This window comes from Petromyzon marinus, chromosome 38 (genome assembly GCF_048934315.1).
Source record: "Petromyzon marinus isolate PM22_M1 ecotype Great Lakes invasive population chromosome 38, UKy_Petmar_22M1.pri1.0, whole genome shotgun sequence".
Taxonomy (NCBI): domain Eukaryota; kingdom Metazoa; phylum Chordata; class Hyperoartia; order Petromyzontiformes; family Petromyzontidae; genus Petromyzon; species Petromyzon marinus.
In genome coordinates this window covers 11,453,493-11,476,781 of record NC_133704.1, presented here as the reverse complement: position 1 = coordinate 11,476,781, position 23,289 = coordinate 11,453,493, and the positions used below count along the sequence as shown (strand labels likewise).

Below are 23,289 nucleotides of genomic sequence, written 5' to 3'. Positions count from 1 at the left end.
TCATATCAAGCACGCGTACCTCACATTTTATTTCTCAGATTTCTCCACCTCAGGAATGTAAGGAAGTTAACCCCCTGACATTGAAATGGTGATTGGGCCCAGGAACGCTCTTCTGGGTGGATTGTACCTTGTTCTTACAAGAACAAATCTTCCCATAATGCAACGTGCCAGCAACATTTTATGCTTTTAACATGCGTTTATTTAGTAGTCGTTTATTTAATTTTAATTGAGGGGTTGCCTGTTACTCGATAGCTATTAATAGTGAAAATATTCATGTCAACATGAAACGTAGTCAAACGAAAGCATTTTTTTTATTGTTTTAATTCTCATCAGGCCAAAGTGTGTTAAAAAGTGCAGTCTCCAAACTCTAATAATCCACTCTTTTCATATTTCCGTGCTATGAAGAAGTGTCATTGCCCCCAAAACGTCACCTATTATATTATTTTCATTTTAAGACTGTAGTCTGATTGACAGAATGTGTCGCGTCGAGTTCATCTGCTGAACAGATGCCACTGTCTTCATTCATGACTTGATCCTCCCCCCCCGCCCACCCCGAGTGTAACAAAAATAAACTTTTCAGGAGCCGTCTCACATTGGGACGATGACTAAAAATTCCTCCGTTTCATTTTATTCGTCAAAAAGCTGTGGGGGGGGGGGGGGAGAGGGGGCAACCGAATCGTCTCGGCGAAGCTTTTCCTGGATAAACCCGAGTGGCTAATTCATAAACCCGAGTGGCTAATTCATAAACCCGAGTGGCTAATTCATAAACCCGAGTGGCTAATTCATAAACCCGAGTGGCTAATTCATAAACCCGAGTGGCTAATTCATAAACCCGAGTGGCTAATTCATAAACCCGAGTGGCTAATTCATAAACCCGAGTGGCTAATTCATAAACCCGAGTGGCGAATTCATTAACCCGAGTGGCTAATTCATAAACCCGAGTGGCTAATTCATAGACCCGAGTGGCTAATTCATAAACCCGAGTGGCTAATTCATTAACCGTGGAGCGACTATTTTACACGCCTCCTCCCTCGCCCCCCCCCCCAACCCCCCATGTTGCCAGCCACATCCAGGTGTCGCTTACGCCTCCAGTTTACACCGGACGAGAACCCCAACTGCTGTAAGATGAACACGTCATTAGGTGATGATGATGCGGTAGTGCACAGAGCACAAACAAACTCAACACGATCGTCAAACGCACTGCGGCTTAAATAAAATAAATCACTGGCGATGTAACGCATAGTAGACTTTCATGACCAATATCATCCATCATAATACAGGGTTTTTTTTGGGGGGTTAGATCGCGAAAATTTTAGATCGCGTAAACTTTAGATCGCATAAATTTACGCGATCTTAAATTAACGCGTACATTTACTACTAAACGCACTCTTTGACACAAACCCCCCCCCCCCAAAAAACCTGTATTATTGATCACTGGTGATGTTTCATGCAATAAGCCTTCTTCACAGTGCACAGAGAGCTCAGAAGGGTAGAGTGGCCTCTCTTTGCGATGTGAAGAAGGGCCAATGCCTGAAACGTCACCTAAAAAACCTTCTCTGTCCAAGGCCACAGTGTTATTGAAGGAATGAGTTGAGTTTTATTTTTCCTCGATGCAAAATCTAAAAGGGAAATGCACTGCGGGGCCCTCCTGTCAAACAGTGCGTTTAGTGTTCCTCGACAAAGGACAATAATTACCAGCGGTGGTCTCCTGCCATGGGAATGTGGAGTTGTCAATCACAGGGCTCGGTGGTCAGCGATGGGAGACAAGTGCAACGCCATCCTCGTTTGAGCGGCGAGGACGATTGAACTTTCGCCCGACTCGCCTCTGGCGAGCTTCGGTCGCACCTCGGTCCGTCGCGTCTCCCACACCTCTGCCCCTCCGAGCTCCACCGTGTGTTTCATGAACTGCCAGCGGGACCGTTAAACACGCGTGGGCAGGGAGCGTGGGAGTTTCCTTCGACGATCTTGCCAACGACGACCGCGGCGAGACCCACTTAATGCGCGTCAACCGAGCAGCGCTCCCTGCACCGTCCGTCCCGCGCTGCGGCGTTCGCACCTCGGCGCCCGGGCCATCGCGAGACGTGTCGGCCTCCCACAGGGAACCTCTGGTGGAGCTGCACGGGAATGTGGGAGGGTGCGATGGGGGGAGGGGGGGTGGCATGGTAGGAGGAGGAGGCGGGGGGCTTGGTAAGGGGAGACAAGGGAGCGAGCAAACCCACGCGTGACGCCACGGTGTTTGACTACATTTTGAAAAGATGAAGAGCACATTGGCAGTGGTGCACGCGTACAAAAAAAAACAAAAGACGTTTCAGACAATGGACTCCGATCGTGGCCCTTCATCACTTTGCAATGGAGGAGGGCCCCAGTGCCCACAACGTCACTTATTCTGTGTATTTGTGTACTCTTGAGGGGCAGTGTTATTGACAAATGTGTTGCGTTTTTGTTGTTTTACAGACAGGTCAAGCCCGAATACCAGAGGGCCAAAGTGTCTCCCTGGGGAAAGTGAACAAAGGGAAAAACACATTTTATATTGGCATGCTGGTGGTGGAAACTCCACATTCTTACGGAAGAAACCGATGTCTCCAGGACAACTGTTTCCATCCCACACAGTGGTCCTAGTTTTATAAACCCTGCAGAGAGGACGACGATCATTGACCAAGCCAGACTATGAGAAGACATTTGAGCATTCAACTTTGCAATTGCGATTTGAGTGCCCGTTTGACCGTGGCGGTAGCTACACTTGGGGCTGTTTGTGGCTGTTCGGTGACAAAACTGGAAAATGCAGGGAGACTCCCCGAATATGAATCACGACTGCCTGCAAATTTCATGCACATCGTGCTGGAAAATTCCGGCCGTAACCATTCGGAGTGCTCGAAAATGTCTGCTACCGTGCGAAATGAACCTTCCGACTTGACATCCTCGCGCACCGTTCGCTCCCAGGCTCATCAGCGCCTCGCTGCGCGTTCCCTTAACGTGCGGGGGCTCACACGAGGGCTTTGTGCCGCCGTTGATTATTTAACATTTTTATTTTGTTGACAGCCTCGACCGAGACGCGTCGCCGCCGTCGTGCCGGACGATAACCGACCGCGTTCGCGCAGCGTTAGCCGCGCGGCACCGAGGTTTTAGGGACTCCCTCCTCCTCCTCCTCCGCGTCCCGCCCGACACCCGGCGGGGAAGCTTCTCACAGCCAGGGCGTAACATCGCCACGCGCGGTGCGAACGGTGCGACTTTGCGATAAACACACGCGGCGGCTCGTCGCTGGTGGCATGCGCGCCCACCCTCCACGCTCCTCCCCTGGACCCCGGCGACAGCGACAGCCGAGTTGAAGCGACGGCGAGTGTCACGCCGCCGTGCTGACACCTCTCGGGATGCCGGGTCAAAAAATCCCGGTCACGTCCGCCGGCGATTAACCGGGGTGCTCAAGTGCGGCGGAGTTGGCGGCCACGAGCGCGGTCACCGCCGATGGACTGTACAAAAAAAAAAATCGCATTTAATCCAATTCGGTTTTCCATTTGAGCTGCCTTACTTGCGAGCCATGACAACTCGATAGTGCAATCGCGATTTAGAGAGCAACTGATGACAACCGCATCCTAAGATGCCGCACAAAAGCAAGTGAAGGACCTGCGTCCCCAGGGGAAAATCAACAGCTGCAAATATCCCGTTCTCTGTATCGCAAGAGGTGAAGGTGCGGCCCTGCAACTGCTCGCTCACGGCACTGCTGGTAGAGCGGCCTCCACCCAACGGAGCTCTCAAGGCTATTGTATATACTGCATTGGAACGCTCTTCCTTCCCATGTTAGGAAGCCACTGGAGCTATGCACTTTTAAATCATCATCTAGGTTGACAAACGAATTCTTTAAAACTGCTTTTTGTGTTTAGTTTTGTTGTCCTTCCCACGCACCTCCGATTAGCAATACTCGCTACGTACGGTGCAACAGAAGTTCGACATACATATATATATACCATTTATACGAAGAGGCGTGATTGCCACGTGCGTGATGAACGCTGCAGGGCACATACAAGGCACTGCTCCTTCGTGTTGATGAAGAGTCTTTGGCACGGCTTAGGCAGAGCAAGCGTCACACCCACCCAGCGCCCGGCCAATCTACGTGAATATTTGGGGGGGTGTGACGATATGAGCCCCGCGGTTCGGAGCTGGTAGCCGCAGTTGCACACCGTCTACTGCAGCGACTACAGAAGTAATTCTCTGACACCACCGCTCGCCGCCAAGCTGCGGACGGAGAAATCCCGGTCCCGTGGGCGCGTTGCCGACGGCGCATTCGGAACGTAGCTCGGTTGGGAATAAACGGCAAACGCGGAAGCCCGCCGCAGCCCACTACGACGCGGAGGGGCGGGAGAGGAACGCGAGCAGGCAGCGGCGCATGTCACGCAGCTCCTGCACGGGGGGGTGGTCCTCGCCAAAGTGGAGGCTGAGCAGGGCGGCCGCTCTCTCTTCCACCTCCAACGCCTCCCGCGCCCGGCGCCTAAACGACGGCAGCACACGAGCGACGTCGTGGGTGAGGCGGGAAGCGAACGGTTCGGGAGGGGGGGCGCGCGGGGACCCATAACACCTGGGTCTGTCCCGTTACCTCTCGTCAGCGAAACGTCGACACTTCACGTGGCCTCGAAGTGCACCGAGTCTGGCACAAGCGCCGTGGCGACGTCAGCGCCACTCGGTGGCGAATGGCGGCTGTTGTTGTTGTTGTTGTTGTTTGTTTGTGTGCACGTGATGTGTACACGTACGTACACGCTGCGGGCCGCGAGTTACCCGTTGAAGAGGAGCTGCGTGAGCTTGAAGAGCTCGTACGCCGTCTCGGGGCTGCCGGGCCCAAAGCGCGCCTCCACGGACACCAAGCTGCTGCGGAGGTGACGAGCCGCATCCTCCCACCGCCCTGCAGCCACCAACGCAAACGCGCGCATTAGCGCGGGGTAGCCGGCCACACCGCGATGCGAGCCATGTCGCGGGCTCGGCCACACTGTGGAGCAATGCCACACCGCGGGCTCTGTCACATAACAAGGCCGGCCACACCATGGGTTGGACACCGGCGGACCAGCTGCACCATGGGATTGGGCCACTCCATGTGGTCGGCCACAACACGAGGTTTGGACACTCCATGAGACTTGGCAGTATTAGAAACCGGTCACATTACAAGGGGTCGGCCACATCGCGAGGCTGGGAACACCACGGCGTAGGGCGTGGTGGCAAAAGGGATCCATCGCTTTGGAGGCGAGCGTTGGTGGATCACGTGCAGATTTGCAAACCTGGGCTCCATGGTTGACCAAGCAATGGCAGTACAGAAAGTGGGTTGGTGAATGCATTTATCGTGACCTTTTGAGTCTTGTTCGCCTTGCTACGAATATTCAGTTTCTTCTTCATCATCATTAAAGTGCGATTGATCAAACATCCCGAAGCAGGACCCCCATAGCATTGCTGGGTGTTGCTGGTGTCTGATGCCTGGCCAGCCCATGCTGCTTATTTCCACCGTCTGGGAGGAAAAAGCGGTACCCAGAATTCGACAAAGCGGTACAACCCGCACCTCCGATTTGCACGGTTGGCTACTTACAGTGAGAAAGAAGTTCAACATACTCACGATTTAACTTTTTATTTTTTATTTTTATCAGGCAAAGGACCACAGCTCTTTTGTTAGAAGCCGCCTGGCTACAAATGATAGCTCAACGAAGTGGCCTATCACGTGGAAATTTTATAGACAGCCCAAAACTCTAAACGCATGTTTCTAAATGTGGAGGGAAAAAAAACAGAGGATACGGAGAAAAATCCACGTGACTCCAAATATACAGCAGCAGCAGGCGTCAGGGTCAGGATCAAACCCACGGCCTCCTGTATACCAGGCGAGGTAGTTAACATCTCCTAGCCACCGTGGCACCCACACTCATGCATGCCCGAAAGCACATCACGGGACGGTGCACGGCACCGCCGCACAACCGCACGTGGCGGACACGCAGCCCGGTTGCTATGGTTACCTTGTGCGGCGAGCACCTGCGCGAGGCAGTCCGAGGCCTCGCCCAGGGTGGCGTGGAGAGGGTTCAGCAGGCTACGGCCGCGGCGCAGGCACTCGGCCAGCACCTTGGACGCGACCTCTGACCGCACGGGAGGAAGCGTGCGCACGGTGGTGGGGGGGGTTTGGGGAGGGCGGCACCGATAACCGAGTCACCTGACCGCCTTCCGCCGCTCCTTAAGCGTCGCGGACTGGAAACGAATCTACGTCGGCAGCCTCTGGTCTGGGCCGAGTTTGCCGGTGCTATGCGCACCGCTTTTCAGTATCTAATAACAGGTCAGCTCGCATTGCTGTTGAACTTTTGAACTTCTGGGGTGTGATTTTAATTCCCATCCTACCAATATTTTCAAAAAAATTTGGGTCCCCAGAAAACCCGTTATGTGTACATGTTTGTGTGTGCATGCAGATGTGTCTGTGTGTGCTAACAGGTGTGTACAGGTGTGTGTGGGCTTACAGTTGTATACAGGTAAGAATATATGTACAGATGTGCATACAGGTGTGCATGGCATACAGATGTCTACACAGGTGTGTCTAGGTGTGTACAGGTGTGAGGACAGGTGTGTGTACGCTGGTGAGCATGTTTGTACAGCTGTTTGTACTGGTGAGAGTGTTTGTACAGGTGCGAATGTTTGCACAGGTGTGTAGAGGTGTGAGTATACAGGTGAGCGTGTACAGGTGAGCGCGTTTCAAACCCGGCGACGCGATATTGATTCCCGCTCACAGCTAGCATTGGCGATGAATATTAGAACTGAATCAGAATAAATTTTGATTTAAAGCTTTCGTGACTGCAGTAATTCATATTCTTAGTTCTTTCGGTAAAGTCACGTTTATTATTTTGTTGTTTCCCTTCAACGTGACTTTACCGAAAGAACTAAGAATATGAATCAGAATATTTGTTTATGCTGCAGGAGGAACCCGATGAGCTATGAAGCTCTTTTTCACAGATATCCAGCAATGTGTTAATATGCTGTAACTGATCCCGTGACTCCCCTAGGTCGACTCATCCTTAAATTAGTACCCGGAGAGTTACCGGGGAGGTAACGGCGGCCTTTGTAGAGTTGGCCACCCACAACTTATTGTGCCGTGCGCCGACTCTCAATAGACGTTCCCCAACAGCACTTGCCGCCCGACAGCCCTTGTGAGCGCGCGCCGTGGGGCGGGGGGCGGGGGGCGGGGGGCGGGGGGGGGCCTCACCGGGTTTCCCGTGCTCCTCGAACGCGCTCCGAGCGCGAGCGACCAGCGCTCGCAGCTCCGCGTGCGACGCCAGAAGTGGCGCACGCGAGAAGCGGCGCCCGCAGCGCACGGACGAGCACTCCATCTCATCCACGGGCGTGCTCTCACCCCCGCGCTGTTGGCAGCAGATGTGTGTCACAAGCTGCTGTGTTAGTGAGCCACGTTAGTGAGCTGTGTTAGTGAGCTGTGTTAGTGAGCTGTGTGTCACGGGCCGTGTTAGTGAGCTGTGTCACGAGCCGTGTTAGTGAGCTGTGTTAGTGAGCTGTGTTAGTGAGCTGTGTGTCACGGGCTGCGTTAGTGAGCCGTGTTAGTGAGCTGTGTTAGTGAGCTGTGTGTCACGAGCTGCGTTAGTGAGCTGTGTTAGTGAGCTGTGTGTCACGAGCTGCGTTAGTGAGCTGTGTTAGTGAGCTGTGTGTCACGGGCCGTGTTAGTGAGCTGTGTTAGTGAGCTGTGTTAGTGAGATGTGTTAGTGAGCTGTGTGTCACAAGCTGCTGTATTAGTGAGCCGCGTTAGTGAGCTGTGTTAGTGAGCTGTGTGTCACGGGCCGTGTTAGTGAGCTGTGTTAGTGAGCTGTGTGTCACGGGCAGTGTTAGTGAGCTATGTTAGTGAGCTGTGTTAGTGAGCTGTGTGTCACAGGCCGTGTTAATGAGCTGTGTTAGTGAGCTGTGTGTCACGGGCAGTGTTAGTGAGCCGTATTAGTGAGCTGTGTTAGTGAGCTGTGTGTCACGGGCTGTGTTAGTGAGCTGTGTTAGTGAGCTGTGTGTCACGGGCCGTGTTAGTGAGCCGTGTTAGTGAGCTGTGTTAGTGAGCTGTGTGTCACGGGCCATGTTAGTGAGCTGTGTTAGTGAGCTGTGTGTCACGAGCTGCGTTAGTGAGCTGTGTTAGTGAGCTGTGTGTCACGGGCCGTGTTAGTGAGCTGTGTTAGTGAGCTGTGTTAGTGAGCTGTGTGTCACGAGCTGCGTTAGTGAGCTGTGTTAGTGAGCTGTGTGTCACGAGCCGTGTTAGTGAGCTGCGTTAGTGAGCTGCGTTAGTGAGCTGTGTGTCACGAGCCGTGTTAGTGAGCTGTGTTAGTGAGCTGTGTGTCACGAGCCGTGTTAGTGAGCTGCGTTAGTGAGCTGTGTTAGTGAGCTGTGTGTCACGAGCCGTGTTAGTGAGCTGCGTTAGTGAGCTGTGTGTCACGAGCCGTGTTAGTGAGATGTGTTAGTGAGATGTGTGTCACGAGCTGCGATAGTGAGCTGTGTGTCACGAGCCGTGTTAGTGAGCTGTGTTAGTGAGCTGTGTGTCACGAGCTGCATTAGTGAGTTGTGTTAGTGAGCTGCGTTAGTGAGCTGTGTTAGTGAGCTGTGCTAGTGAGCTGTGTTAGTGAGCTGCGTTAGTGAGCTGTTAGTGAGCTGCGTTAGTGAGCTGTGTTAGTGAGCTGTGTGTCACGAGCCGTGTTAGTGAGCTGTGTTAGTGAGCTGTGTGTCACGAGCTGCGTTAGTGAGCTGTGTTAGTGAGCTGTGTTAGTGAGCTGTGTGTCACGAGCCGTGTTAGTGAGCTGTGTTAGTGAGCTGTGTGTCACGAGCCGTGTTAGTGAGCTGTGTTAGTGAGCTGTGTGTCACGAGCTGCATTAGTGAGCTGTGTTAGTGAGCTGCGTTAGTGAGTTGTGTGTCACGAGCTGCATTAGTGAGTTGTGTTAGTGAGCTGCGTTAGTGAGTTGTGTGTCACGAGCTGCGTTAGTGAGCTGTGTTAGTGAGCTGTGTGTCACGAGCCGTGTTAGTGAGCTGCGTTAGTGAGCTGTGTGTCATGATGTGTTGTAAGCTGGTCCTAGGTCTCCCCTTGATCCACTCAGCCTCAAATTAGCACCTGGTGCGGTGTGTAAACATCGCCTACTAGGCAGACAAAGGCGGCCAGGCGTGGTGCTGACCACCCACCCCCTCCTGTGCCGTGACGACCTTCATACAGTGGGGGAAAAAAGTATTTGATCCCCTGCTGATTTTGTACGTTTGCCCACTGACAAAGAAATGATAAGCCTATAATTTTAATGGGAGGTGTATTTGAATAGTGAGAGACAGAATAACAACAGGAAAATCCAGAAAAACGCATGTCAAAAATGTTATAAATTGATTTGCATTTTAATGAGGGAAATAAGTATTTGACCCCCTCTCAACCAGAAAGATTTCTGGCTCCCAGGTGTCTTTTATGCAGGTAACGAGCTGAGATTAGGAGCACACTCTTAAAGGGAGTGCTCCTAATCTCAGCTTGTTACCTGTATAAAAGACACCTGTCCACAGAAGCAATCAATCAATCAGATTCCAAACTCTCCACCATGGCCAAGACCAAAGAGCTCTCCAAGGATGTCAGGGACAAGATTGTAGACCTACACAAGGCTGGAATGGGTTACAAGACCAATGCCAAGCAGCTTGGTGAGAAGGTGACAACAGTTGGTGCGATTATTCGCAAATGGAAGAAACACAAAAGAACTGTCAATCTCCCTCAGCCTGGGGCTCCATGCAAGATCTCACCTCGTGGAGTTGCAATGATCATGAGAACGGTGAGGAATCAGCCCAGAACTACACGGGAGGATCTTGTCAATGACCTCAAGGCAGCTGGGACCATAGCCACCAAGAAAACAATTGGTAACACACTACGCCGTGAAGGACTGAAATCCTGCAGCGCCCGCAAGGTCCCCCTGCTCAAGAAAGCACATATACATGCCCGTCTGAAGTTTGCCAATGAACATCTGAATGATTCAGAGGACAACTGGGTGAAAGTGTTGTGGTCAGATGAGACCAAAATGGAGCTCTTTGGCATCAACTCAACTCGCCGTGTTTGGAGGAGGAGGAATGCTGCCTATGACCCCAAGAACACCATCCCCACCGTCAAACATGGAGGTGGAAACATTATGCTTTGGGGGTGTTTTTCTGCTAAGGGGACAGGACAACTTCACCGCATCAAAGGGACGATGGACGGGGCCATGTACCGTCAAATCTTGAGTGAGAACCTCCTTCCCTCAGCCAGGGCATTGAAAATGGGTCGTGGATGGGTATTCCAGCATGACAATGACCCAAAACACACGGCCAAGGCAACAAAGGAGTGGCTCAAGAAGAAGCACATTAAGGTCCTAGAGTGGCCTAGCCAGTCTCCAGACCTTAATGGAGGAGATCTGCAAAGAGGAGTGGGACAAAATCCCTCCTGAGATGTGTGCAAATCTGGTGGCCAACTACAAGAAACGTCTGACCTCTGTGATTGCCCACAAGGGTTTTGCCACCAAGTACTAAGTCATGTTTTGCAGAGGGGTCAAATAATTATTTCCCTCATTAAAATGCAAATCAACTTATAACATTTTTGACATGCATTTTTCTGGATTTTTTTGTTGTTATTCTGCCTCTCACTGTTCAAATAAACCTACCATTTAAATTATAAACTGATCATTTCTTTGTCAGTGGGCAAACGTACAAAATCAGCAGGGGATCAAATACCGATTTTCCCTCACTGTGGTTGCTGCTCGCTAAAAGCACTTGCCCCAACAGTCTGCGAAGGCCGCACGGGGGGAGCTTCGTCTTTTGTTTGTCTCTGTGTACCGGCATCGAGTTTAACAAACACGCCGCGCTGCATCTGTCGGCTGCCGTGCCGCCGACACGGCGGGGTGTCGGGAGGGAAAGGAGCGATGGCCGCTCTCCCAGTCGAGCACCGCGCATTCCTGAGGAGCCACTTTTGGCAGCTCCACGTGTGAATGGGCGTGGCGCCGGCCACCCACCCGCTCGTGCGCCGTGCCGGCCTTCATGGGGCGCTGCTCGCGAACGGCACTTGCCCCAACAGTCCGTTCAAGCGATACGGGGGCGGGGGGGATCCTTGTCTTTGCGTGCGCGCGTGCGTGTACGCTGAGCGTGATATCTGTGAGCCGACCTTCAGGAAGGAGCCGCAGCTCTCGCAGAGGAACGCGTCGTGGGGGTGCGGTCCCCCCCTCTCCTCCTCCTCCGCGCACGCCGCACACGCGCACTCGAAGCGGTACTCGGAGCGCAGCAGCCGCCGCCGCTCCGCCCCCTCCATCCGCTCCGCCTGCGGCCCTGCATGGTACGCGGATACATGGGCGAACACGCATACACAGACGCACGCACACACGCATACATGTGAACACACACATGCATCCACGCACATACAATGGAGCCGTTAACTGAATATCCCGCATTTTGCTCCGTATTCTAGCAGTGTCTTTAGAAACGTATTATACTGAAACTAAACGATGTTGATTTTATAGCTCTTTTTTCAGAAGCGACCTGGCCATTAATGATAGCTCAACGAAGTGGCTTATCATCACGTGGAAGTTTATAGCATCCAGATACTCTAAACACGTGATGTTGATTCTCAATGTGGACGGAAAAACCGGATGACCCGGAGAAAAATCCACATGACCACGGAGAAGAGAGAGAGACACGCAAACTCCAAATATACAGGTGTCAGGGGCGGGCTCGAACCGATAACGTCTTGCACACCAGGCGAGGTAGTTAACATCTCCTATCCACGGTGATGATGATGATGAGAGAGAGAGACGCAACCTCCAACTATACAGCAGCCGGCGTCAGGGTCGGGATCAAACCGACGACCTCATCATCTCGCTACCGTGAACGGCCGATTGAGTTCTCCTGGCGCGCGGCGTGAAACGTCGGACAAGCAGAACCACACGCAGCGGTGCAACCCAAAAACACCACGGAGAGCTACTCAGCATTAGCAGCAGCACGACCGAGAAAACAAACGTGGTGTGACATATGTAAACGAGGCAGTACAAAAGACCGGCCCCATTGTTGTTGTTGTTCTTTACCCACGAAGAGCAGGGGGGTGAAGACCTAAGACTGCGTCGTCTGGGTTGATTGCTTCTTAAAGAGTAATCTGTTCACTTAATAAGAAATAAGTAATATTTTAAAAAAACCTTTTTTTTAAACACGCTTTAATGAAATGTACCGTACTAGTAATGGCAGAACTCCACGACTCCAGGAAGTGGCCCCGAAGCTTGCCATAACGTAAGGGGACCGTGGTCATTTACAGCCAACGTCAGTTGAGCGTGGGCAATTAGACCCAAGCCGAAACATAACATAGGAAAAAAGATTGTTTAAAAATATTCAAATATTCATTTTTAATATAGAATATAGTATTGTCATCAGTATGACATAAGTATACCAAGTTTGCAGTCGATACCACATTGGGAAGTGGGTTAAAACGACAACAACAGACAGTGAGTTAATAGAAAGCGTGCAAAATCAAGCGATTTCCAAAGCAACACAATTATTTCCACATATGAACCTTATGCCGGTACCCCGGGGTACCACAGTACTCCGGCTCTAGCACAATGTCCGTGATGCAGTCGTTTTTAGTCTGTTGATGGTCGGCGATGCGGCAATCGACTCATCTCGACGAGCTGTACTCACGACGATGCACCGCTACGGTGCGTACGAGCGTTCGGGGTTTTCGGCACGATTGTCCTCGCTGCGCTTCGACATCGCGGAGTGGCACCACCGATTTCGGATTGATTGGTTACCCCAGTCGCGGAGTTAAGTAACACCCCTGGGAAAAAAAAAGTGTCCCAGAAATAAAATATTTAATTGCCTCGGCCATTTTGTGTTATTTGGTACCCCGGGGCACCGCCACGTTGGATCATTTGCAGGATGGACGACAAGCAGGAGAATTAAAGACGTGTTGCTCGTAAAAAGGGAAGGGAGCGTAAAGCGAGGGAGACCGCACAGGGAGTGGCTTGACGCCACATCCCTCTGCTGCCAGGAAGATGTGGCACGCCGCTTGAGCAAATTGGTACAAGACAGAGGAAAGTGGAAACAACAAATGACGAAACGTGCGGTGTACGCCTATGGGCTATCTGGCAATGGATCGTGGTGATGATGACGACGATGACGACGATGATGGCGATTATGTCACGGACTTAAATGACCGTAATTGGAATGGAGGCACGGAGCCAAGACTCAAAAGCCAGGCAAGAGAGGTGGGGACTTTAAAGCGTCTCTTAAAAGTATGTGCTGATCCCCGTCTTCTTACCCCCCCCCCGTGCCCCTTACTCCCTTAACCTAAGTTCCTCTTCCCCTACTTTTCCCTTCCCACATAAAAGGACACGCACACACGTCGCACGCGGTTCCCACTCGGTGGGGCGGTGAGCACAATCTCCTCCCTCCTCGACGTTCTGCAGCATAGAGCTCGGTGCTTAGGTCTCCGGAAATTTCTTTACCCCCCCTCCCCCCGCCCTACGTCACGGTCCGTGCTCTGTATCGGGTTTCTAATAAAAGAATAAGAAAAAAAAATCGGTTCGGATGGAACGCTACCTGCTGCTGTGAAAGTGCAGCGCCGGGACGGTGATGCTGGCCGCTGATTTTCGCCAGCACGGCTAAATCCCCGACCCGGAATAAACCGCCCCGCAGGCGACAACTCCATAGCTGTCAACCCATACGGTTCACCCCGTATTCTTGTACAGGGAAATTGAGTTTTCAGGTTCATACAGCGTACAGCCGTTTCAATATGGACAACATTTTTTTAAATATTTGTTTGTGTTTCTCCCTTGTGATGCGACTTTGTAGGATGAACGTTGTGATTTATAAGGGGCACGGGGTGACCAATAAGGTCTGAATTGGTCTGTGATAAGGTAGGGCACTGTTAAGGAGTTGACAGGTATGCAACTCCCTGGGTCGAGCGTACGAGCGCATGGCTCGCGCGACCACCACCGCCCCCCCCCCCGCCTAGCCCCCCCCCCCAGCCTAGCCCACCCCCGCGTGCGCCCACCGTAGCAGTGGAGCAGCTGCTCGCCGGCGAGGATCGGCGCGGCGGCCCGCACGGTGAGGACGGCGCCGCGGAACGCGAGGCTCACGTTGGGGCGGCACGCGTGGTTGAGCAGGCTCGCCACGGGGAACAGCGCCACCGCCACGCGCCGATGCTCGCTGCTCTCCACCGCCGCCGCCGGCGCGGGGAAAGCTGCACGGGAAAGGTGGGGGGGGGGGGGCGGGGGGCGCGGGTGGCCACGTAGCAGTGGTGAGCGCCCAACAGACACACGCCGCACATCACATACGCTGGACATACAACACACGAAGCACGTACGTTGAATTTATTTCGCGCCGTACGTAGCCAACCGTGCTAATCGCAGGTGCGGAAGATATAATGATATCATGATCACCGGTCCGAGTCACATCTCACACCAGTTCAGTATTGTCCAGGAAATTGTGGAGGACAGTGTGGGAGTGATGAGACCACACCGTGAGCCGCGCCCGCGTTTCACTCGCTCTTACATTAATTTCTACACTCCGCTACGTCATCGTTGTGAAATTTGAACAAATCTGCCCCATGGGCCACGATGGTACGTGGCATTCCACTCATCCAGTTCTATGTCCATGCACTGTTAATGCGCGAATTTTGATTGAAATCGAAGCGTCACGCTCACTTGATTGTTTCTTGTCAGTGTGGATATACGTGTGGTGGTCAGACAGCAAAGACGGGCAGCAGGGACACACAACAGGGGCCACGTGTCATCGCACAGCGCGGTGACGGTGCGCACGAACGACATCACCTGTGCCGCTGCTCAGCGTGGTCACGGCGTACGCGTTGCACCACAGCTGCAGCAGGTGGCGCAGCAGCAGCGTCCCCACCAGCAGCAGCTCGCCCTGGAGCTCGGCCGGCGCTACGACGTGACCCCCGGCCCCCGTCGCCCCCTCATCCTCTCGCCCGGCGCCGCTCCGCCCCGACTCCGGTGATGGCGCCGTACCGCCCGGCTCTCCGCTCAGAAAGGAGAAACCCAGCTCGTGGAGGTGCCTGCTCACGTCAGCGACGATCGCACGGACTTTAAACCGGAGCGGGGGGTGGGCGGGAATTTACAGAGCCGCCCATTCCCGTTGTACGCACGCACCCCACCGGTACGTATGCCTCACACTACCACCCCACCTCCCCTCCAAAGAGGTGGTGGTGTAGCCCCCCTGCCCCCCCCCCCCGCCCCCCACCCTGTACCTGCACACGGCAGCCGCGGCCCAGGCAAGGGGAAGGATGTGCGCGGTGTCGCGCGTATCCGCGTGAGTCACTAGGTGGTAGACGGCTCGGTAGTCGCTGCGATAAACCGCGTCCTCTCCGCACCCGGCGATCTTCACCGCGGACGCCGCCGCCGATACCGTCGGAGTTTTATCCACACCCGGCGTTCCAGCTGCGTCCGTGGGCAGCGTTACGGGGAGGTCATGGACGGACAAGTAGATTTAAATCCGTATTACATGAGACAATAGTGAGGACAGGCAACGGCAAATAAATCTAAAACACGGGATTATGCAAAGTGTGTGTCCTTTAGCTCCCCGTGCCGCGGGTTGTTCGGTGTCATGTCCATCGTTTTTGCCCCACGTGCTGGGAGCTTCTTCAGGATTTGAATTCCTAAAGCAGCTTCCGGCAGGTGGACTGAAACGTCGGACATTACACCGAACAACACACGGGTACCACCCGATAACGTGTCAGTAGTTATGCGGCACGACAGAGAAAACTGACGCCGTGGTATTTGCAAATGGAGTTGCAGCTGGGCTCATTTGCAGTCGCACCTCTAGAGCATTGTCCTTCACTAATTTTCAGAGGGGGGCCGCACTAAAGGCCACCAGGGCCGCCGGTGGCCCGCGGGGCCTTGCAACGAAGACCGCTGCTCTAGAGGGCGCCGGTTTCCGCACGGTCCGCACCTTTCTCCGCGTCGCTGCCGGCGCCACTGGGCGCGTCGCGCAGGAAGTCGGCGCAAGTCCGCGCGATCTCCTCGTCGCCCCCGCTGGCGTCTCCGCTCACGGCGGCCACCACGCCACGCGGCCCGGCGATGAGCAGAGTCCTGAGGCTCGCCTGTACGAAGGGGCCCAGGCCCTGCAGGAGGCCACGGCTCGCGAGGGCGCACTCCACGCTGCCGTGATGGCGGCTACGCACCGCCGCGTCCCGGCACGGCTCCCCGCAGAACCTGAAAGAGGCCAAGAGTGGCGCTCGATGGGCATTGAGATTCCAGTGGATGGTCAACAGGCTCTGCTTTAATCATGATGATGATTACTTGAATCGTCCTCATCAGCAGCAGCCACGATCAAACTTCAGTAAAACCTTGGATTGCGAGCATAATTCGTTCCGGAAACGTGTTTGTAATCCAAAGCACTCGTATATCAGTTGTGATCACGTGACGCTCGGCAGACAAAGCGTAGACGTACTACTCGTATTGCAAGACCTCGCTCGTTTATCAAATTAATATTTACGTAAAATTTTTGCTCATCTTGCAAAACACTCGCAGACCAAGTTACTCGCAATCCAAGGTTTTACTTAACTTTGGGACGAAGGCCTCCACGTGCCTTGGGGGTCATGGGCATTATCTGAATATGCTTCACCACACTGGTCAGTTGGAGTTGGTGGTGGGGAGCAGGTGCTGTGAGCATAGAAGTACACCACAACATTTTATTTTTCTGCACCACCTCCTGCTGATAATGTCGCCCTATAACATAGCCTTTCTCACGGTCTAAACGAACGCCCATCTACTCATGCCCAGGTCATTCTCGAGAGGCAGGAACATTGATGATTGGCTGATAGCACCGGTGACACAGACGCGAGTAAGAGTCAGGGGGGTGTTTTTGCATCCGGGCATCATTAAGAGGCAATGGTCTTGGCTCACCGTGCGTAGCTGCAGCGCTGGCACGGCACCGGCAGCACCGGCTCGGCCTCGCGCAGGCAGTGGTGGCAGCAGCGCTCCTCCGGGGACAGGGCCCTCTCGCGATCCGCGTCGGCGTCGGGGGCGACGGCGCTGGCGAACGCCGGCTCGACGAGGAGCGTCTCCCCAGGGTGGAGGTCGCGCGCCGCCACCAAATGTCTCCCCGAGCGCTCGCTCCAGCGCAACTGGAAGCAAAGGGCAGCGTCGGGAAAGGTCACGGGGTTTCCTTCACAACTCACCCTTCCATTCAATACATTTTTTTAGGCGTCAATGTTATAACCATTTGGTTATGCACCAAATGATTGCTTTAAAACACAGGGGAAACTGCATCATAACCCAGAGAATACGGTAATCACATGGCAATCAAACTGAGCATTTTTAATCTCCGCTCTTGGACACGTTGAATTAGACTTCTCCGCGTGTCGCCCCTTGTGTCTCAGCTGAATGCCGCTTTTATCCTCGTACCTCCACAGACACTCGCTCCCCCGCGCGTCCTCCGTTCTCCGCGAGCGTCTCGTCACGCCCACAACCCCCGGCGGCCGAGACGTCCGGATTGCCCATGGCGGCGACGGCGGCAGTGGGATTGTCGCCTGGGTTCTGCCGCGCATGCTCCAGCGCGGCTAGAGCGTCCGCACGGCGAGACAGCAGCTTGTGGGTGAGGCGCGCGGGGTAGCCGTTCGCCAGCGCGCGGTCGATGTCGTCCAGACAGGCCTGGACATTCCCTCGTAACGGGGGGGGGAGGAATTTCGTGAGTGAGGCCGCGGCGCGCGACCCGCATTACAACTGCCAAAGTAAAACGCGACGCGGTGAAGCCGCCCCGATGCCCCCTTTCTGCGGCCTCCGTAGGGTCTAATGAAGGCGGGTGAGAGGGACGGCCGCCACGGGGGCAGTGGCGTCGGAAGTGAAGAGAATTTTGGGCCACTGGGGCACGATCGTTTCCTTCACCGATATCTCCTGGCAGTGTCTCTCCACTGGCCTCAGCCCGTCGCTGCATACTTCGACTGAGACAGCTTCCATCCTGTCCAATGTCTAATGCATGAAATCAAGCACCAGCCTCATCAAACTAGCCAATCAGGCACTTTTGCTGCTATAAGCAAACCAGTCAAATCAGACACTATACCACTTTTGCCGGAGTGACAAATACACTATCCATAGACCTGGCCTTAGACCCATTAGCCTTAATTACACTGGACCACTACACCTTAGCCCTGCTCCTCTCTACTAAGAGTAGCCAGATGCTCACCTGCATCCACAATCGAGCCCTAGTCCTCGAACCATTCTACTGGCTCCCAATGCAAGCCCGGATCAACCACAAGATCGCATTCACTGTCCGCAAAATCCTCCATTGACTCGGCCATTCTCATCGTGCTCGAATCCCCTCCACGTGCTCTCCACTTCAGCAACTCATGCCTCATGTCTAAAACCTCCGAACCTTTAAATGGGAGGTCACTCTCCTGGGCCTCTCCGTGTGTGTCTGCACTTCTGAAACCCTTCCTCTGTTCAAGTTGAGGCTCGCTGCACCGCTGGGTGAATTGTGCGGTTATGGTGAACGGTGCGGTTATGGTGAACTGTGTGGTTAACCGTGGGCATGAGTGTGTGAGAGCAGCACACCTGGTGATGCTGCATGTGAAAGAGGGCGGCCGATCGGTTGGCGAATGCCAGGGCCTGCTCCTCGCTGCCCGGGGTCGCCAGGCAGATGCTCTGTGGTGGCACAAGATTGGTAAGAAGCGGCACAAGTCAGAAACGGCGATCAAATCAGAATCATATTTATTTATACTGGAGGAATCCGATGAGCTATAAAGCTCTTTTTCACAGATATCCAGTAGGGGCAGGTCAGAACGTTACAACAACAAACAGTACAACATATCGATAGAAGTGCAAAGTATTGGAAAGGCAAGCAAATCCCTGAAAGAATATACAAATTAAACTTATTTTTCAGAAGTGACCTGGCCACAAATGACAGCTCAACTAAGTGGCCCAAGATGTGGAAACTTTAAGCATCCATGAGAGGTCTAGCAGCCAAATCCCTGAAGAAGCTTCCAGCACGTGGAGCGAATCGTCGGACATCATGCCAACAAGCTATGCACGGTACAACCCGGCAAAACATCTTAAAGCAATACAGCACAAACACAAAAACCCACGCAATAGCTTTTAACATTGGTTGGAAATTGTGAATAAACGGCAAAGTCGCAAACGGCCTCTGTGCCCAGACAGACGTGGAGCATGAGACCCCTCCGGGTGCCCGAGTGGTTACCCTGGAATAGCAGGCCGCAGCTCGGCCATTCTGCTTCTGTTGGAAGAAGCGGTTTCCTTCCTGGCGGTGGCGCAGGGCGCCCGCGGGGTCCTTGGCGGCGGCGAGCGGCGCGCACGTGCGACGCAGCAGCGCCTCGTCCTGCTCGCTGTTGGCGTCACGCGGCACGGAGAATGACGGCGGGTCACGGCGACGCACGCAACACGTGGAGCACCCGCGCCGTGTCCTGTCTGTACGTCCAGGCAACTCTCGATTGGAGCTTGGACGATTGACTAAAAATGACAATCCATTACTTTTTTTCCAGATCAATAACTGGGTGGCCCAAGCAATTCATCAGGAAAAAGTAATGGAAAACCGTTCATTAATTACTGGGTGGCACAAGTAATTGATCAACGGTTTTCCTGATTAGTCGAGTAATCAAAATTCGAATTGGTCGATAATACTCGGTATTTATTCCCTGGTATGCATGGATATTCTCTGCCTATTTAGGTGTCCACCCACATGTCGAACTCTCATGAATGGAAATGGCCTAACATCGCAATATAGGACCCTCCTGAAAGTGTTGAGATTCAGCAGTGATTTTTTAAAATGGACAAATAACATCAGTGTTATTTATTGGGAGTGCATTGCTGTACCACTTTAATTTTAAATGGATTTAATATTTAATTAAAAATTTCGTGACTGAAACATCTTTTACTTGCATTAATCTCAACGGTCGTTTACGTTCTGTTTTGCACGGGGTATACTTTCCGTTTACGCTTGGCAGCAGTTTAAAGTATGGGTGCCACAGCAAGTCAATAGTTATTGCAAGGGCCTCTAGCACCGACAGAAGTGACGAAGGTGAGTGGCCAGCAAAAGGTATTTGATGGTTCTGTTTGGCCCTCAGTAAGGACGAGGGTCCCCACCCCTGTGGTACAGGACACGTACGCCTCATTTCACGTCGACTGGCACGGTTGGCTACATACGGTGCGAAGGAATCGCAACGTACACACAGCACGCGCAACGCCCCTGCCAAGCCACGCACGAGCTTTGAACACTCGGCAAACCTCCAACACCCCTACGTACTGATCCACAACAGTTGACATCTTCCACACGAGGCGACACAGCACACACATGGTGCCACGCTCCTCCCACCACATCCTCACTTGCACGCTCTGTCTCACATCTTGGAGGTGGCCGGGTAGCTCAAGAGGTCAAAGAGCGCCGAGCCTGGTGCTGCTGAAATTCGCGTTTCGAATCCAGTTTAATGGCAGCAGGTGAACACGTGTTTTAAACTGGCTTCCCAAGCGTAGCGAGTCGATGGTCTCAGCCCAGCTCACCAATGATTGCACACGTTAAAAACCCATGCCATTGCAGCTGGTTTTACACTTAATTTGGCTAAACCATACTGTGCATCAGGGAGTTCTGGCAGGGTTGTGGGAAAGGTCCCTTAAAAAGTAATCTCAGTGGAAGCTCTGTACCATCAGCATCGCTGGGTCGCTAACGAGCCACGGCATTGCTCCCAGAGGGGTCTTGTTTTTGCCTGCTGACGTGCCGGCAGCACGTGGAGAAACACGTGCCCCCTCTTCACACGATCACTGGAGTGGAGTGGAGACTCCACGTGACCAGGTGCGAACTGACAACAAAAAAAACCACACCAGGATGAGTCTCATTTGCAAGTGAGCGAGTGACCTGGGCCATTGGTGCGCCGATGAGGAAGGCGATTATTTTAATGTAGCCCCAAAACTCGGTGAACCCTGACGCCAGGTCTGACCCACTTGAGCTATATAGCTCTCTTTCAGAAGCGACCTGGCGACAAACGATAGCCCAATGAAGTGGCGTATCGCGTGGAAATGCATTGCAGCCAAATAACTTAATAAACGCGTGATGTTTGATTGTAAATGTGAAGGGGAAAAGCGGAGAAACGCAACCAAGGCGAAAGAGAAACACGCAGGCTCCAAATATACAGCGGCAGGCTCCAAATATACAGCGGCAGGCGTCACGGTCGTGATCGAACCCACAACCCCACCCCCCACCGTGTGTGTGCCAGGCGATGTGGTTAACGTGACACTGCAACAAGCGGAGAACGCGCACAGGCCACGGTCACGACAGACAGCCACGGCACCACTGACGTTACATCGTACAACAACAACCACCGCCATTCGCCACTTAAGTGGCGGTGACGTCACAACGACGCTTGTGCCAGGCTATGTGCACCTTGAGGCCACGTGAAGTGTCACATCGTACAACTACCGCCATTCGTCACTAAGTGGCGGTGACGTCACAACGACGCTTGTGCCAGGCTATGTGCACCTTGAGGCCACGTCACGTGAAGTGTCACATCGTACAACCACCGCCATTCGCCACTTAAGTGGCGGTGACGTCACAACGACGCTTGTGCCAGGCTATGTGCACCTTGAGGCCACGTGAAGTGTCACATCGTACAACCACCGCCATTCGTCACTAAGTGGCGGTGACGTCACAACGACGCTTGTGCCAGGCTATGTGCACCTTGAGGCCACGTGAAGTGTCACATCGTACAAAGACAAAGATCCCCCGTATAGCCTGTAACAGACTGTAGGGGCAAGTGCTGTTAGCGAGCACCTATGAAGGCCGGAACGGCACACGAGGGGGTGGGTGGCCAGCACCACGCCCGACCGCCTTTGTCTTCCCAGTGGCGATGTTTACACACCGCACCAGGTACTCATTTGAGGCTGAGTCGACCTAGTGGAGGCCCAGGACCGGTTCAGATAATCGTCACTGGTGTTGGCCGCGAGCGGGAATCGACCCCGGGTGGCCAGGTTAATAGCGAGGCGCGCTAACCACTACACCCACCGCTCCCCACATTGTACACACACCCCGACACATCCAATCACTCCAGTGGCGGAAATTCCACATTCTCACGGCGGAATGCGGGCTGGTTGAAATTGATGAGGGGGTGGGGGAGAGAACCAGTCACAAGCAATGAAGAAGAGGAAGAGTGGCCATTCTTTTACAGACACACCACACTGGCCTCCAGTCGTGGGAATATGGAATTTCCATCACGGGGGGGGGGGGGGGGGAGTCACTTGAACAAGGGGTTCCATCATCTCAATGGGTCCGGGCCCCACCTCCACTGCGACCAGCACCGGCGGACGAGCTTTGAAAGCGACGGCTGCGGATCGCCGCGCTCCCTCTCATCCCTCGCTCGCTCCCCACTCTCATCCCCTGGGCTCCCCCGACCGCCCGGCTCCCTCTCGTCGCGCCCCGCGTCTATCCGCTCCCTGCTCCCCCCCTTCTCGTCAACTCGCTCCGAGCCCCGAGCCTCGAGCGCGGCGCTCAGAACGCGCGGCAGCAGCAGCGGCGGCGAAGCCATTGGGTGGTGGCTGTTGGGGGGGGTGAACGCACTGTACGTACAGTACGCGCACGTGCTTATAGGGCCCCGCCCACCCGCTAGCCCCGGAGCGCTTTAAACTGTGAACATACAGGGAACTCCTCGACTTACGAACGAGTTAGGTTCCAGAGGTCTCTCTGTTCGTAGGTCGCTTTGTTCGCAAGTCCCAACTTTACTCCTGCCGATTCCAGACATTTTGTACATGGGCATGTACACTAAACACGGAGGAATGGCTTTAAAAGATATACGATCTCCTGTAGATGCCACTGACTCTTCACGTTCTGCAGATGTAGAGATGCCACCACCGCCATCTATTGCGCGGCGGTTGAACTTACGACTTTCGGTCCGAACAGGCAACTGGACATACGGACCGGTTTGTTCGTATCTCTGAAAGTTATTAAGTCGAATGTTTGTAAGCAGAGGAGTCTTTGTAAATCTGAAGTATTTATACTGAAAGAATCCGACAGCCATAAATGATGAGGTGAGCTTGGGCAGGACACGTTGCTTAGATATGCCGGCCGGTGGTCAATACTTAACGTTGGAGTGGCAACGACAGGAGAGAACGTGCCACAAAAAGTGTTCCTACTACGGGAATGTGCTCGGTGGATCGCAACATTGGAGGATCGTGAGATGACAACAGGTTGGGGCGTGGTCCCAATGCAGGAGTGGAACGATCGTGATTGATGATGAGGACGATGCTGGTTTTAAGTCCAGGCTGTTGGCAATTCGGACGACTCCAATCGCTTTCAGCCATTTGTCGAAAGAATATACAT

At 53.6% G+C, this 23,289-nt stretch overlaps 1 protein-coding gene across 2 annotated transcripts; it reads right to left on the bottom strand.

Moving 5' to 3' along the window:
- Window positions 1-292: 292 nt before the first annotated feature.
- SMYD4 (SET and MYND domain containing 4) lies at window positions 293-23,158 on the bottom strand. Of its 2 annotated transcripts, none has more exons than XM_032967562.2 (14): window positions 22,254-23,158; window positions 19,168-19,312; window positions 18,525-18,614; window positions 17,379-17,624; window positions 16,878-17,098; window positions 15,922-16,184; window positions 15,221-15,410; window positions 14,787-15,028; window positions 14,009-14,197; window positions 11,138-11,298; window positions 7,211-7,364; window positions 5,982-6,098; window positions 4,768-4,891; window positions 293-2,114 (listed from the first exon to the last, which is right to left on the bottom strand). In XM_032967562.2, the coding sequence occupies exons 1-14, from the start codon at window positions 22,496-22,498 to the stop codon at window positions 1,751-1,753; spliced, it is 2,751 nt and encodes a 916-aa protein (XP_032823453.1). In that variant the 5' UTR covers window positions 22,499-23,158; the 3' UTR covers window positions 293-1,750. The 2 variants fall into 2 exon arrangements, with proteins under 2 accessions (XP_032823453.1, XP_032823454.1); XM_032967563.2 differs by lacking the exon at window positions 293-2,114 and adding an exon at window positions 3,008-4,483.
- Between the last annotated feature and the right edge of the window lie 131 nt (window positions 23,159-23,289).